The sequence below is a fragment of the Mandrillus leucophaeus genome, unplaced genomic scaffold, assembly GCF_000951045.1.
Source record: "Mandrillus leucophaeus isolate KB7577 unplaced genomic scaffold, Mleu.le_1.0 Scaffold60, whole genome shotgun sequence".
Taxonomy (NCBI): Eukaryota; Metazoa; Chordata; class Mammalia; order Primates; family Cercopithecidae; genus Mandrillus; species Mandrillus leucophaeus.
The window spans coordinates 7,142,225-7,159,319 of NW_012106475.1; the positions used below are offsets into that span (position 1 = coordinate 7,142,225).

Consider the following 17,095-nt stretch of genomic DNA (forward strand, 5'->3'; position numbering starts at 1 on the left):
TAGCCAGGATGGTCTTGATCTCCTGACCTCGTGATCCGCCCGTCTCAGCCTCCCAAAGTGCTGGGATTACAGGCTTGAGCCACCGCGCCCGGCCTGCCATCTCTTCTTAATTTCTTCAGGGATTTTTTTTTTTTTTTAATAGAATGGCTAGTCATTTTAACTTAATTTTGTAAGTCTAAGTTAAAGGGCAGAGATAGTAACTTTTCAATAAAAAGCAATTCTACTAATGCACTGATAATGAATATACTGAACAGAGTTGGAAAGCATTTTACTGAAAGCAAACTATAGAAAATAGACTTTTTTTTTTTTTTTCCGAGGAGTCTTGCACTGTCACCCAGGCTGGAGTGCAGTGGTGCAATTTCGGCTCACTGCAACCTCTGTCTCCTGGGTTCAAACAATTCTCCTGCCTCAGCCTCCCAAGTAGCTGGGATTACAGGTGTGCACCAATACACCTGGCTAATTTTTGTATTTTTAGTAGAGACAAGGTTTCACCATGTTGACCAGGCTGGTCTTGAACTGCTGACTTCAGGTGATCTCCCACCTCAGCCTCCCAAAGTGCTGGGATTACAGGTGTGAGCCACCGCGCCTGGCGAAAACAGACATTTGTACAAAATTATATAATGCTTGTGATAAGAATAAGTGGGGCCAGACATGGTGGCTCACACCTGTAATCCCAGCACTTTGGGAGACTGAGGCTGGTGGGAATGCCTGAGGTCAGGATTTCAAGATCAGCCTGGCCAACATGGCAAACCCTGTCTCTACTGAAAATACAAAAATTAGCCAGACATGGTGGCAGGTGCCTATAATCCCAGCTCCTTGGGAGGCTGAGGCAGGAGAATCGCTGGAACCTGGGAGGCAGAGGTTGCAGTGAGCTGAGATTATGCCACCGCACTCCAGACTGGGTGACAGAATGAGATTCCGTCTAAAAAAACAAAAAGAATAAGTGGATTTCAAGAAAAGCACATTCTATAAAAGATGGTCGTTTTTTTCTTGAGTGTACCAAAGTTATGAAACATAAGGTGACCCAGGAAGGTAGAGGTTTGGGAATTCCTTCAAGGCATTTCCTTTCTACACAGTGCTTCCTTCTTCTCCTTTTTTTTTTTTTATTTTAGTAAGAGGGGGACAGTTTCACTCTGTCACCTAGGCTGGAGTGCAGTGGCACGATCTCGGTTTACTACAACCTCTGCCTCCTGGGTTCAAGTGATTTTCCTGGCCCAGCCTCCTAAATAGCTGGGACTACAGGTGCACGCCACCACACCCGTCTAATTTTTATATTTTTAGTAGAGACAAGGTTTCACCATATTGGTCAGGCTGGTCTTGAACTCCTGACCTCAGGTAATCCACCCACCTTGGCCCCCCAGAGTGCTGGGATTACAGGCGTGAGCCACCACGCCCGGCCCCTCCACTCCTTCGTATCCTTTTTTGGAAATTCACATCTGTTGAAACATGCCCAAAGAAGCTAGAATGGTACCACCAATACATGAACTAAACCTCTGTTCCACTGTTTTATAATTTGCAGTCCATTTCAGCCGTATACCTGGGGGAGTTTTCTGAGAGACCTCTCTATCCAACCTGTCAGTAAAACTGTATCAGCATGTTTCCTCCTGCCACTGCCACACTGCCATAGGGATTCAGGGACCTTTTTGTTAAATACTTAATACCACAAGCATGGGCATGGAAAGAAGAAATGCTCTTGCCCTCGGAAAAAAAGTCTGATATTTATAGCACCCTAAGGATAGAAGCGGGTATGGCTCACTCTCCACTTGATCTTGGTAGCCAAAAGGCTGAGAAGTGCTGAGTTCACTCTTAATGTTATATAGATGCTAGTCTCTTCAATTATATAGGAAGAAACATACTCCGTGATATAGGATAAATGGTTATTATATCTCATTTTCATTCCTAAAGGCAGAATTTTACATATACCTTTGCTTGAAAATTCCTTTACATTTGAAAATTTAGAAAATGATACTTGTCTCACGCCTGTAATCCCAGCACTTTGGGAGGCCGAGGCGGGCAGATCACGAGGTCAGGAGATCGAGACCATCCTGGCTAACACGTGTTAGTATTTCTCTACTAAAAATACAAAAAATTAGCCGGGCGTGGTGGCGGGCGCCTGTAGTCCCAGCTACTTGGGAGGCTGAGGCAGGAGAATGGCGTGAACCCGGGAGGTGGAGCTTGCAATGAGCCAAGATCGCGCCACTGCACTCCTGCCTGGGTGACAGAGTAAGACTCCGTCTCAAAAAAAAAAAAAGAAAAAGAAAATGATACTTGTCTCTGTGTACATTGATTTAAGATGGCACATGGTATTTTGCTTGACAGCATATCAAAGTGATTAAAAGAGCCCACTCTGGAATCAGACCTGGGTTTTTGTTGCTCTCTCTCTCTTCTAGTTTTTGGGCAAAATTTTCAACCTCTTAAACTTGTATTTTCCCTATCTATAAGATATGGGCATTTTAACATCAGTCTTACAGGACGTCTACCTAATGGAATAATGCTTGTAAATAAAGTACTGAGCATGGTGCTCCACATTTACTCAGTGCTTAATAAGTGGTAGCTGCTATTGTTATTATTGTTACTATCATGCTCATTGAAACTGAGCAGTTACCACGATAAAGTTATACTAATGTAACCTTATTAAAAGTGAGAGCTTAGGGAATTTTTTTTTTTTTTTTTTTGAGATCATGCCAGTGGCATGATCACAGCTCACTGCAGCCTCCACCTCCCTGGGCTCAGGTGATCCTCCCACCTTGGCCTCCTGAGTATCTGGGACTATAGGCATGTACCAACCCACCCAGCTAAGTTTTGTATTTTTTGTAGAGATGGGGTTTCACCACATTGCCTGGGCTGGTCTCAAACTCCTGGGCTCAAGCCATCCTCCTGCCTCAGCCTCCCAAAGTGTTAGGATTATAGGTATGAGCCACCGACCCTGGCTCAGAAATGTTCTTATAACTAAACAGGGTTTAGGAAATTAAGGCATTTGGTTATATATTAAGGTATTGTAACTTTGAGTGTGGAAAACTTTGCAGTGAGCTGAGATTATGCTACCGCACTCCAGACTGGGAGTCTGGAGTGAAAAATTAAGGTATTTGAGATAAGGCTTTTGTTATTGTTCTGACCTAACACTTTTTTCCTCCAAAAACTGTATAATGAGAATCCCAGTATTAATATTTGCAAATTATTTTTGGGAAAAGAGCTGTCTGTGGAAAGAACTAATTTTTTTTTTGTTTTTAAAATTTGACTCTGCAATTCTCTTTTCAGTGTCATCAAGCATGATTGAACGATCTGTGGTGGAAGCAGCAGTCCAGGAATGCAGTCAGTCTGTTGATGAAACTATGTATGTGGGTACAGTTAACTTTTTTCCTCATTGGAGGTGTTATTGAGCACTTAGTTTTAATTATTGTCTTGGAAAATTATTAGTGATCAACATTTCCACAGTGGTTGCTGTTGTTATTTCTGTATGTCTTTTTAAATAATGGCTTTCTTTGCAAACCTCATTATTAAATGATTCATCTTTACTGGTTTCTTCTAGGATTTGAAGTTACAATGTTGCTGTACCATTCATTACTAACTTTTGCTGCCTACCCAGCCAGTGGATCTGACTTTTTATTCTGTATGCTACAAATGAGTTGAATTGAAATGAATATTCAGAAGTATAATTTACTTTGCTCTTAGGAAAGTACCATGCCCAGAGAAGTTCAGCAACTTTACTTGGTCACATGGTGAATGGCAAATGAGAGTAGGACCTCAGTTTTGTGACTCTACTATCTCATGTTTTTAGGTTTAAGAATTTATATGGCAGTAATTCTTCTGGGTTTTATTTCTGTGAATATCCCTCTTGATATGATACTTCTATCCAAATTCATGGCATTTTATTATGAATTGCCATGGAAAACACTGGGGAAAATGGGCTGAGAGACAGTTTTAACATTGCCACTTCTTTCCTATTTGGGGTAATGGAGGTGATTGAAAGGAGTCATTATCTTTATTTTAGTCAGAAGTTGTAATCTTCTCCGTGTCAGAACTTATAACTGCTAAATAAATAAATAAATAAATACAGAAATTGAGGATTTTTAATTTTACCTTTGCAAACTCATTTAAAATACTAGTGTGACCAGGCACAGTGGCTCACACCTATAATCCCAGCACTTTGGGAGGCCAAGGTGGTTGGATCACTTGAGGTCAGGAGTTCAAGACCAGCCTGGCCAACATGGTGAAACCCCATCTCTACTAAAAATACAAAAATTAGCCGGGCGGTAGTGGGATGCACCTGTAATCCCAGGTACTTGGGAGGCTGAGATAGGAGAATCACTTGAGCCTGGGAGGTGGAGGTTGCAGTGAGCTGAGATCATGCCACTACAGTCCAGTCTGGGTGACAGAGTGAGACCCTGTCTCAAAAAATAAAATAAAATAAATACTAGAGTATAATGAATGTTCCTAAAGCAATCAATAGAAATTCAAAACGATTGTATTAAAGTTTAAGGATTATTATCCTAAAATAGACATTACTCATTGTTTACCCTAAAGTTACCTGTTATTTATTTATTTACTTACTTTCCCCCACATCAATCTGCATTCACTTTATTCTTCTGTTTATACATTCTCCTGCTCCCAGATTTGGAGGCAGAACATAATAATATGAGCTCAACAGTCCTGCACAGAGCCATGTACCATATCCCATCAGTTTTCCTTTTCCCAACCCCTGTCTCACCCCCACTCAGTAAAGCCCCTTGTCCAGGTGTTGCTCTTGGGGGTAAGAAAGCAGAAAATCAGGCTGGGCGCAGTGGCTCATGCTTGTAATCCCAGCACTTTGGGAGGCTGAGGTGGGCAGATCACCTGAGGTCAGGAGTTCAAGACCAGCCTGGCCAACATACAGTGAAACCGCATCTCTACTAAAAAATACAAAAATTAGCTGGGCATGGTGGTGTATGCCTGTAGTCTCAGCTATTTGGGAAGCTGAGGCAGGAGAATCACTTGAACCCGGGAGGCGGAGATTGCAGTGAGCCAAGATCGTGCCTCTCTGCTCCAGCCTGGATGACAGACGAAAAAGAAAAAGAAAAAAAAAGAAAGAATGGGTAGAGAGTCCAGTGAGGGATGGGAGCCTCTTTCCAAGGCACAAGGGGCTACCTCCTCAACATGGCCACTGCTTTGTTCAGATTTGGGTAGTGTGCTGGCCAGGAGCTGGGGGCTGCAGTACCTCCAGCTGATTGAGGAGGCAAGCATTGTGAGGCTGCTGCAGCAGGTCCACAGTGATCACTGAGGCCGGGAGCTGCCACACTCCTGAAGAATGCATGGGGCTTTGTGGGATGCTGTGTTGGTTCTGCACAGCAAGGGCCACACTGTCACGTTTCCTGAACACCATTTCATAAGGGCCTTCCTCAAACATTGTGGCATGTATCACACAACCCAGAGACCAGACACCAGTCTATTCATCAATGACACAGTGACTGCTCAGGCAAGAGCTCTAGGGCTCAGTAGGAGATGGTGCACTGGGTCGCCTAGCCCTGCAGGGTCAGGGCCTGGTGGGAGACCTTCATTCGAGGCATGCTTGATTCATGGCATCCAAGTCCATTAAAACTGGCTGCCCCTCATCTCCAAGCAAGATACTGGTGGGCTTCAGGTCCCTGTGGGCCTAACCCTTGGCATGAATGGCCTCATGGCTGCTGTAGATACCCAGCAGCAGCTGAAAGATTTGATCATAAGTGAGGAAGTTGCCATCGTCCTTCGGCCTTTCTCTCCATTCCACAGTATACCTCTCTTAAAGAACGGAAGCAGCAGCCAGGCCTCATGCTCAGCACCCTGCTCCCTCAGACAGTAAGCCGTGAGGTAAAGGATTGAAGAGGCGATGCATGTTCGCTTCTTGGCTGGGCCTCCTCCTGGTCCTGCTGCTTGGGACGCAGGATTCACTTCAGGGCGTAGAAGTCTCCATCCTGTAACCTCTCCACTAGATCCACAGAGCTGAACCCCCCCTCCCCCAGGTTCTAGATGAAGAAATAGCTATTGTCAATGATGACATTTCCCTAAGAACAGGCACACAGTGTGTGGCCCATGATGTCTCAGTCATCCTCCTCAAGGACTGTCTGAGGCTGCCAAAGGGCTGGTCCAGGGTGAGTGGGCTCTTCCAGAAAATGCACTACGTGCCCAGGGATCATGATTCTCATCAAGAGTAAACAGGTCCTAGTGACGCCAGTTCTAACAAGGATGGGGTCAGGTGCCTTAAAGCCTCAGGACACATAGCAACTACCAGGCTGCTTCCTCCAACCCCAGCCCACCTTTGGGCAGCCCCTGCTCCCACACCTGCCAGGCCTCAAAGGCAGGGCACAGTTTCAGAGGAGGTGCGAACCTCAGGCCTATCCCTGGCCTCAGTGTGCAGTGCCAGGGTCAGCCAGCCCGCACTCCTCACTGACCTGGCTCGGCTATTTCTGTCAGGCTGTTTATATGTTACAGCCAACCCACATGGAGGTCCAGTGGGGACTGAACGGTAAAGGATTTTTGTACCTTCAGTTGTCAGAATCATTATATCATACCACAATAGAGGCTCTTGTTCTCATAGATGAAGAGAAGGCATGAGAAGTTCAATAACTTACTCAGACCGATCCACCAGAAAATAGTGGAGCAGTGTCTGGAGTCTAGAGTTTCCTCAAGTTCACTGATTCTCAGCTACTCCATACCTGTTACCTCTAGGGTAGCATTAACCTTTTTTGATCATTTTCAATTTGGGAGATAAACATAATTTTAGGAAAGATTTTTAGGTTGGGATATTTATACAATAGTGCTGTAGAAATTTTTAACTTCTTTTAAACATGGTTGTATTATTAAAAGTGTCTGAAATTAAATATTTTTTTTTGGTTTTCCATCTCTAACACTATATACATATAGTATAAGTCTGAAAGATATGGCCAGAATTGGGAGGGGGGGTTCTTTTTCCATTGTATAACTTTTCCTGGGACACTTTTACATAACATTTTAGATTTGGCAGGATGCGGTGGCTCACGCCTGTAATCCTAGCACTTTGGGAGGCCAAAGCAAGCAGATCATGAGGTCAGGAGTTTAAGACCAGCCTGGCCAACACAGTGAAATCTCATCTCTACTAAAAATACAAAAAATTAGCTGGGCGTGGTGGAGGGCACCTGTAATCCCAGCTACTTGGGAGGCTGAGGCAGGAGAATCGCTTGAACCCGGGAGGCAGAGGTTGCAGTGAGCCGAGATTGTACCACTGCACTCCAGCCTGGGTGACAGAAGTAGACTCCATCTCAGACAAACAAGCAAACAACAAACAAAAAAACATTTTAGATTTTTAAAATTGTTGGGGTTGGGCATGGTGGCTCGTGACTGTAATTCCAGCACTTTGGGAGGCTGAGGCAGGCGGATCACTTGAGGTTAGGAGTTTGAGACCAGCCTGGCCACTATGGCAAAACTCTTTCTCTACTAAAAATACAAAAATTAGCTGGGTGTGGTGGCACATGCCTGTAATCCCAGCTACTTGAGAGGCGGGAGAATTGCTTGAGGCCAGGACGAAGAGGTTGCAGTGAGCCAAGATCACACCCCAGCCTGGGCATCAGAGTGAGACTGTCTCAAAAAACAAAACAAAAACAAAAACAAAAAAATAAAAATTGTTGGAACTTAATCATATCCTTTAATAATACTGTAGCTCATGGCCGGGCACGGTGGCTCATGCCTATAATCCAGCACTTTGGGAGGCTGAGGCAGGCCGATCACCTGAGGTTGGGAGTTAGTGACCAGCCTGACCAACATGAAGAAACCCCGCCTTTGTTAGAAATACAAAATTAGCCGGGCGTGGTGGTGCATGCCTGTAATCCCACCTACTCGGGAGGCTGAGGCAGCAGAATCTCTTGAACCCTGGAGGCGGAGGTTGTGATGAGCCAAGATCGAGCCATTGTACTCCAGCCTGGGCAACAAGAATGAAACTCCGTCTCAAAAAAAAAAACAAAAAACAAAAAACACTGTAGCTCGTAAAAGTAGACATTTCTTTAAGATGTGACTATTGTTTATGTAATTGTTCTTTTTCAACAGATGAAATTCTTAACTAGAAGTTAACTTGATTAATTTTTTTTTCTTGTGAGTTTTGGCAATGCTTTCTTGTCCCTTGAGATGAAAATGCACAAGCTAAACATTTTACCCCCATAGTATTTTTGACACTATAAGAAATTGTGGGCCAGGCATGGTGGCTCACATCTGTAATCCCAGCACTTTGGGAGGCCGAGGTGAGTGGATCTCCTGAGGTCAGGAGTTCGAGACCAGCCTGACCAACATGGAGAAACCCCGTCTCTACTAAAAATACAAAATTAGCTGGACATGGTGGTGCATGCCTGTGATCCCAGCTACTGCATGCCTGTGATCCCAGCTACTTGGGAGACTGAGGCAGGAGAATCACTTGAACCCGGGAGGCAGAGGTTGCAGTGAGCCGATATCACGCCATTGCACTCTAGCCTGGGTAACAATAGTGAAACTCTGTCTTTAAAAAAAAAAAGAAAGAAAGAAAAAGAGAAAGAAATTGTGTGCCTGGCCTGAGAAAATGTGAAAAGTGTGTTATTACAAAGACTTATAATGCAAGTTATCATGTTCACCTAGAGTACTTACGTTTTAGTAAATCAGGTCTGTGTTTTGTGGGATGTTTTTCAGAGAGCACGTTTTCAATATCATAGGAGCATTTGATATTCCACGCTTTGTGTACAATTCAGAAAGAAAAAAATTTCTTCCGTAAGTATGCCATCCACTGATTTTAAATTAATTTCAAATGTACTTTTTTTTCCAGAAGGTATATAGTCTCTTGCTTCACTTTTGGCTCACCTTTGTGTATTATGATAGTCAAAAATAGGCATTCTTTTTTTCTAGGCTGTTAATGACCAACCACCCTGCACCAAATTTATTTGGAACAGCAAGAGATAAAGCAGAGCTGTTTCGTGAGCGATATACCATTTTGCACCAGGTAAGTTTGGTAGCGGGCGGAGGGGAGGATATTAGGTAAACAGAGAAAAAAAGAGACTGTTTCAGTTTAGGGAAATCTCAGGGATGTTTAATGAATGGAATTTTGTGGTCCAAAATTGGTCATTCAATAAACTGTTACTGAGATTTCTGTAATTGAGACCATGTAGAAGATACAGAGCTGAAAAAGCTATTTTCCTCTTAACAACAATGATGGTGGTAAAAATAGTAGTTACCATTTAATACATGATATGCCACTTAGCACTTAACATACATTATTTACCTCATTTAATCCTCATGATACTAATATATGTGTAAATGCTATTATTATCCCCATTTTACAGATGAGGAAACTGAGGCTTAAAGAAGTTTAGTAACTTGCCCATAGATCACATATAGTAAGACAGGATTTCAATCCAGCCTGACTCTAAAGCCCAGCCATTGCCTACTATACTTTACTACCTTCAAGTAGCTTACAGTCTATGAAGTTATAGACATTTGTGCAAATATATAAAGTAGAATTTTATATGTGCTATAACAGATACAAACAATGTATTCAATAAAAGAATCAGGGAAGGCTTCAAGGAAATGATGGCATTTGGCATGGACCTAGATTGCTTTAATCTTGTGGAAATGGGGAAAGGGTGGTGGTGATTGTGAACAAAGGTACAGCAAAAAATGGACTCTGTGCAGGAAATGATGAGAAAATCAGGAGTAGCATGGGATCAGTTTGGAAAGGCAAGTGGGAGCCAAATTGTAGGAGCACTTTGGATGCCACCCTTGGGAGTTGGGACTGTTCTCCTTGTGCGAGGTGCTTTGGAATACCAGAGAAAATCGCAGCCAGGTTTTTTGAGTGCTTCCTCCCCCAGCAGATATGGGGATGACTTAAGAGTGTGAGAGAAGCCTTCTAGAAGTCTGTGCTATTAGTCTTGGCATAAATGATAGCCTGGATGAAGGAAGTGGCAAGGGGTGTAGAATGAGGGCATCACCCTCAAGCAGCAGAAACTATAAGCACATGGTGACTGTCTGGATGTGAAGGAGAAGGGAGGGGGTGAAGAATCAGAGATGAGTAAGGCCTGGAGTCTGAGAGAGTAGAATATAGAATAATGCATTAAACAGGAAAAAGAGAATGTTTGTAGAAGGTGATGGCAGTTTCTGTTTTAAGCATTTGAGTTAAGATTGCCAGGAGAATATCAAGTGAAGTGTACATCTGGAGCTAAGGAAAGAGAGCTGGTAGCATGAGAGAGATTTGGGAGCATCTGTATAGAGTAAAAAATGGAACTACAAGGATGAGACCCTGGCAGAAAGAGAAGTGATAAAAAGAGAAGAGGGAGGCTAGGCGCAATGGCTCACGCCTGTAATCCCAGCACTCTGGGAGGCTGAGGCGGGTGGATCACCTGAGGTCGGGATCTCGAGACCTGTCTGACCAACATGGAGAAACCCTGTCTCTACTAAAAATACAAAATTAGCCAGGCATGGTAGCGCATGCCTGTAATTCCAGCTACTCGAGAGGCTGAGGCAGGAGAATCACTTGAACCCGGAAGGCAGAGGTTGTGGTGAGCCGAGATGGCGCCATTGCACTCCAGCCTGGGCAACAACAGCGAAACTCCATTTCAAAAAAAAAAAAAAGAGAGAAGAGGGGAAGCGGATAGATAGAACTTGGGGGCCAGGCGAGGATGATGTTATATGGTAGAAGCACAAGAAGGCTTCAAGGAGGAGCAGATGGTCAGCAGTAGGTTAAATAAAGGTTGAAAAGAATGATCCTTGAGGAAACAGTATCCTCTGCTGCTTTCATTGCTGACATAGTGTTGCCAGGTTAATCTGCCCAAAGTGTAGCTCTGACCACCTCATGGGTTTTGCACAGAAGTCTTTCAAGGAAATTCACTGCCTATTAAATGCAGATTATCCTTAATATGTAAGGTCTTCTCTCACACATAATTGTCCTAATCTCTACTTTTCCTCTAGTCATACTCTGTGCTGGAGCCAAAACTGAAATATGGAATTATTGTTTCTGTTTCTTTCACTACTTCTGTGACTTTGTTTATCCTGTAGACTGCTCTTCCCTCTTATCTCCACTGTTGAAACCGTCCTAATTTTGGAAGGCTCTTCTCAGATTCCTCCTTTCTGGAGCCCTTCTTGATCTTCAGTTGGATACAATCTTTTTCTTTTTTATTTATTTTATTTTTGAGATGAAGTCTCGCTCTGTTGCCTAGGCTAGAGTGCAGTGGTACAAACTTGGCTCACTGCAACCTCTGCCTCCTGGGTTCAAGTGATTCTTCTTCCTCAGACTCCCAAGTAGCTGGGATTATAGGCACATACCACTACACCCAGTTAACTTCTTTATTTTAGTAGAGACGGGGTTTCACCATGTTGGCCAGGCTGGGCTCGAACTCCTGACCTCAAGTGATCTGCCCACCTCAGCCTCCCAAAGTGCTGGGATTACAGGCCTGAGCCACCATACCTAGCTGAATGCAATCTCTTTCTGCTCGAACCGAGTAGTACGTCCTTTTTTTTTTTTTTTTTTTCCTGAGGCAGAGTCTTACTCTGTTGCCCAGGCTGTAGTGCAGTGGCGCAATCTCGGCTTGCTGCAACCTCTGCCTCCCAGGTTCAAGAGATATTCCTGCCTCAGCCTCCTGAGTAGCTGGGACTACAGGCACATGCCACAACGCCCGGCTAATTTTTTGTATTTTTAGTAGAGACGGGGTTTCACTGTGTTAGCCAGGATGGTCTCCATCTCCTGACCTCGTGATCCACCTGCCTTGGCCTCCCAAAGTGTTGGGATCACAGGCGTGAGCCACTGAGTCCAGCCGAGTAGTACGTCTTTTATGTCACTGACTGGACTTGGCCCTACCTTGCATTTGAGGTGTTTACCCTGTGATTAGACTGTGAATTCCTTGTTTATCTCCTCTGCCACATTTGGCACTGTCCTTTATACAAAGAAGGTGCTTAGTAAACACCATATTTCTTTTTTCTTAAGTATGTTTTGAAGTCTACTCTGTTATTGTGGGTGTGCCACTTATCCCTTCTGAGCCTCATTTATTCATCTGTGAAATAAACAGGTTGAAGTTCAGTCCATTCATATTTTCATTGCAGTTATCTTCCAGAAAATCAATCTGATGTTTTCATTATCCTACTTCAAAATCTTTGTTTCTCATTGTCTATATGATAAACTTCTTGGCTGGGGATACACAGTTTGTATTGTCAGGGCTTTTTGAGTTGGAGGTTACGGAAACTCAAATTGATTAAAACTGAAAAAGGAATATATTGGTTTAGCTTGTATTATGAAGTCTAGAAGTCCACCAGTTTCAAGCCTGGCTGGATCCAGGTGTTCACACAATATCAGGAGGCATCTGTCTCTTTCCATGTCCCAGCTCTTTTAAAAAATTGATTTTACTTTCAAATAGGTTCTCCCTATAAAGTGACAAAGATCTCCACTAGTAGCCTTAGCAACTCTTGGAAAGAGAGTTCCTCTTTTCTAATAGTTCTAGCAAAAGTCTTGAATCTGTCTTTTTTGAGCCTACCTTGAAGCACTTGCTCATCCTTGAACCAATCACTGGCCAAAAGGATGGAGTACTTTCATTTTCTAGGCCTTGAATTCCTATCTATAGAAAGGAGAAGGGGTATCAATCCTACCTAAACTATATGGACTGAGAGTTGGGGAGGGAAGTATCCCCACATGGATCTTACTAATCTCTGGCCTTGTCTGCACTCCATAATTCAACTGTGTTAAACTTTACATAGCTTCCTAAATACTCTAACTCTTATGGTTTCTCTGCCTGAAATGCCGTGTTTTTTTTTTTTGAGACAGAGTTTCGGTCTTGTTGCCCAGGCAGGAGTGCAGTGGCACGATCTCAGCTCACTGCAATCTCTGCCTCCCGGATTCAAGCAATTCTCCTACCTCAGCCTCCTGAGTAGCTGGAATTACAGGCACCTGCCACCATACCCAGCTAATTTTTGTATTTTTAGTACAGACGGAGTTTCACTATGTTGGCCAGGCTGGTCTCGAACTCCTGACCTCAGGTGATCCGCCCTCCTTGGCCTCCCAAAGTGCTGGGATTACAGGCGTGAGCCACTGTGCCTGGCCCTGAAATGTCTTATCTCAGCCTCCTTTTGTTTCTTACTACCCAAACCTTATTTATCATCTGGGCTGTTGTTCAATGGCCCCTTTGGCCTGGGGTACAGTCAACCCTCACAGTACTTTGTTGTGTGGTGGCACTTCTCTTTCAGTAGCCCCAGTGCTCTCAGAGTGACACTTGGTTGTTCTTCATATCCTCAGCCCACTATGTGCTGCTGCCATATGCACAATAGACCTTTAAAATTTTTACTTTTATTTTTTTAATTTTAAAACTTATATTACTAGATATTTGTATGTTAAATTATGTGGGTTTTCAAATTTGCTGAGAATGAGTAATAGTGACATTAAGGACAATGTTTCATCAGGACACTATTTTAGTGAATCTTATATTTAAATGTCTGTTTCAGTAATTCATGTGAATCTTTCTTTTTTATAGAGGACCCACAGGCATGAATTATTTACTCCTCCGGTGATAGGTTCTCACCCTGATGAAAGCGGAAGCAAATTCCAGGTTAGAACATTATCCTAGTTATGTAGGGGATATAAGTGTATAAGTTTAATATTTGTTGCTTAATTCTAATTCGTTAAATTTTAAATGAAAATAAACTACTGGTAACTGTTTAGCTAACTGGACTGGCTGCATGCCCACTTTTGATCTAGTCCATTCCTAGAGTCCTGTGTCCCACAAATCTCTATCAGAAGCTAGTGCTTCCTTTGAGAAGGCCCTGATACAATGCTAGCCCCAGATACACTCTGGCCTCCAAGATAGCTTTCTAGCCCATTTGGATACTACACTGGCTTTCTGATAACTTTTCAACATTTCTTTTCTTGCCCTCACTCATCCCTTAGTGACCATAGCACTAAGGAACTCAAATACTGGTTCCTTGCCCAACTTATCCCTCGTGACCACCACACACAGTTATTGAACTAGAATGTGTTACATTGGTAGAAGTGAAAACTTTACTTAAGGTACTAAGGAAACAACATTTATAGAATGAATGTGAGAACACAAATGGTTCCCACAACCTGGGCAACATAGCAAGACCTCATCTTTACAAACAATAAAAAACATTAGCCAGGCATGGTGGTGTGCACCTGTGGTCCCAGCTACCTGAGAGGCTGAGGTGGGAGGATGACTTGAGCTTGGGAGGTTGAGGCTGCGGTGAGCTGAGATCATGCCACTGTACTCCAGCCTGGGTGACAGTGTAGGGACCCCCTCAAACAAACAAACAAAACTTTTATTAGAGTATAAATTAGGTTTTAGAAATTGGCATTACTTATATTTCCCTACCAAAGATCATCTATATGTTTTCCATATTAGGTTTTCTCTGGCAACTGAGATGCCCACAGCCCAGGAGCCTTTTCCCTCGTCTCCTCTTTGACCAAGTAATTTTAAGGCTTAACTAAATAATTATTCTTTTCGAACTGTCTAATTCTGTATCTGTGATGGCACATTCCCTACTTAAATTACATTTATCTACCTGTATGATAATATCCCTTTACAGATTGCAAAAATGATGTGCTAAAAATTACTGTTATTTTACTTCTCCTGTGTTGTTTTAGGTTCTTTTTTTTTTTCTTTTGATAGAGACATGGGGTCTCGTGATGTTGCCCAGGCTGGTCTTGAACTCCTGTCCTCAAGTGATCCTCCTGCCCCAGCCTCCTGAGTAGCTGGGACAATAGGTGTGCACCACTACACTTGGCTAGGTTCTTTTCCCTTCCCTTCCCCCTTCCCCCTTTCCCTTTTCTTTCCTTTCTTTCCGACAGTCTTGCTCTGTCACCCAGGCTGTAGTGCAGTCGTGCAATCTTGGCTCACTGCAACCTCCTCTTCCCAGGTTCAAGCAATTCTGCCTCAGCCTCTTGAGTAGCTGGGATTATATGTGCACACCACCATGCCTAACTAATTTTTTTGTATTTTTAGTAGAGATGGTATTTTGCCATGTAGGCCAGGCTGGTCTTGAACTGACCTCAAGTGATCCATCCACCTCAGCCTCCCAAAGTGCTTGGTTTACAGGCGTGAGCCACCACGCCCAGCCCTACGTTCATATTTTTTAAGAGTAACTCCAGTATTAAATGTTAAGGTGATTATTATGGAATGATAGGATTGTATAAGTTTTTATTTCTTTCTTGTCTATATTTAAAATTTTTTTCTATAGTATACATGAATTATTTGTAATAAGAAAACAAAGATAAAACGTAAAGATAAAAGAAGCTCCACTTGGTAATTTCTATAAATATAAAAACTTACATATCCTTTTATCTAGCAATTGTGTTTCTAGAATGTGTAGAACTTTATTCAACAGTTATTATCTGTAGCTGGATGCAGTGGCTAGTGCCTGTAATCCTGGTGACTCAGGGGCCTGCGGTGGAAGGATCACTTGAGCCCAGTTGAAGGCTGCAGTGAGGTATGAGAGTGTCACTGCACTCTAGCCTGGGCAATGTGAGACCCCATCTCAAAAAAAAAAAGAAAAAAGTTTCTATCACTGTAGTGGGCCAAAGAAAGGTGCACAGAAATGTTAAAAATTGTTTTTATTAGTAGAAAACTGGGAACAACCTAAATGTCCTTTAATGGGAGTTTGGTGAAATAAATGGTCATATGTATAATATAGATATCTCTATTCTTTAAACAGAAGGAAATTTATATGTAGAAAAATGGAAAGATATCTCAGATATTAACTTCAAAAAGTTAAGTTGCAGAATAGTACATATACTATGATTTCATCTTTGTGAATAAACTGTATAGGTGTGTGTCATAAGTTATATATGTATGTATTTACATATATTTAGGATTACATACAGAAAAAGTTGGAAAGGATTTTTTATCTTATTTTATTTTATTTTTATTTTTATTTTTATTTTTTTGAGATGTAATCTTGCTCTGTTGCCCAGGCTGGAGTGCAGTGGCGTGATATCAGCTCACTGCAAGCTCTGCCTCCTTGGTTCACGCCATTTTCCTGCCTCAGCCTCCGGAGTAGCTGGGACTACAGGCGCCCACCACCACGCCCGGCTAATTTTTTGTATTTTTAGTAGAGATGGGGTTTCACTGTGGTGTCGATCTCCTGACCTTGTGATCTGCCCGCCTTGGCCCCCCAAAGTGCTGGGATTACAGGTGTGAGCCACTGCGCCTGGGTGGCAAGGATTTTTTACAATGGTGTCCCAATTTTTACTACCTTAAACTTTCTGATTAGAAAAAAAGATCAGATTGAGAATGTAAATAATAATGAGAGCCTTTTAAAATACTAAGTAAAATTAGAATATATATTTTTAAATAGCTTGCTAATTTTCAAAAGGTACTGTTCAAATAAAATAAAATTGATATTCTTTTCTATATTTTAAAAATAAATGTACTTATCATTATTCGGAATGATATGGTGTGGATTCAGTCATTGGTAAGAGCCTGAGTTGATGTGGTGTTTCTTTAGGCATGATTCTTTCAGGCCATCATACACTTGATCTTACAGCTTTTTTGTAGGACAAAATTAAACATCCTAAGTTTAATTTTACAACTTTATTTCCATTTTATTTGATTTTCTACTGTAAAGTAGCTATAAATGCTGAAATGTGTACCCCAAATTTACTTACTTATAAAAAGTTTAGTTTCTTGAAAGAATATATTTATAGTCTTTAAAATTTATTTTGTTTTATTTTAGCTTAAAACAATAGAAACCTTATTGGGTAGTACAACCAAAATCGGAGATGTGATTGTTCTTGGAATGATAACGCAGTTAAAAGAGGTAACTTAATAAACATCAAACTTTTAGTTTTGGCCTTGGATTGATAAAATGTTGGTTACATAGAACATTTTTGTGGCGGGCACAGGAATGTACTCTTTATTGAAAACTCGCCTCACCAACAGAAAAATACTGGAATAGTGGTAATATAAGGAAATAGTATCATCATGTTAGAAGCCTTGGAATAAGGATAAATAATGGCTGTTGGCCAGGCATAGTGGCTCACGCCTGTAATCCCAGCCACTTTAGGAGTCCGAGGCAGGCGGATCACCTGAGGCCAGGAGTTGGAGACCAGCCTGATCAACATGGAGAAACCCTGTCTCTACTAAAAATACAAAATTAGCCG

At 42.3% G+C, this 17,095-nt stretch overlaps 1 protein-coding gene and 1 pseudogene across 1 annotated transcript in view; one reads left to right on the forward strand and one right to left on the reverse strand.

Moving 5' to 3' along the window:
• LOC105553650 (DNA polymerase epsilon subunit 2-like) overlaps nt 1-17,095 on the forward strand; it is a gene marked incomplete at its 3' end in the record, with an annotated part of 30,361 nt that overhangs the window by 5,692 nt on the left and 7,574 nt on the right. Inside the window, exons 3-7 of the mRNA XM_011999772.1 lie at nt 3,259-3,334; nt 8,641-8,718; nt 8,854-8,947; nt 13,455-13,529; nt 16,669-16,752. Of these exons, the coding sequence (XP_011855162.1) occupies nt 3,259-3,334; nt 8,641-8,718; nt 8,854-8,947; nt 13,455-13,529; nt 16,669-16,752 (407 nt within the window). The remainder of the gene's footprint in view (nt 1-3,258; nt 3,335-8,640; nt 8,719-8,853; nt 8,948-13,454; nt 13,530-16,668; nt 16,753-17,095) is intronic.
• LOC105553632 lies at nt 5,150-6,047 on the reverse strand (annotated as a pseudogene).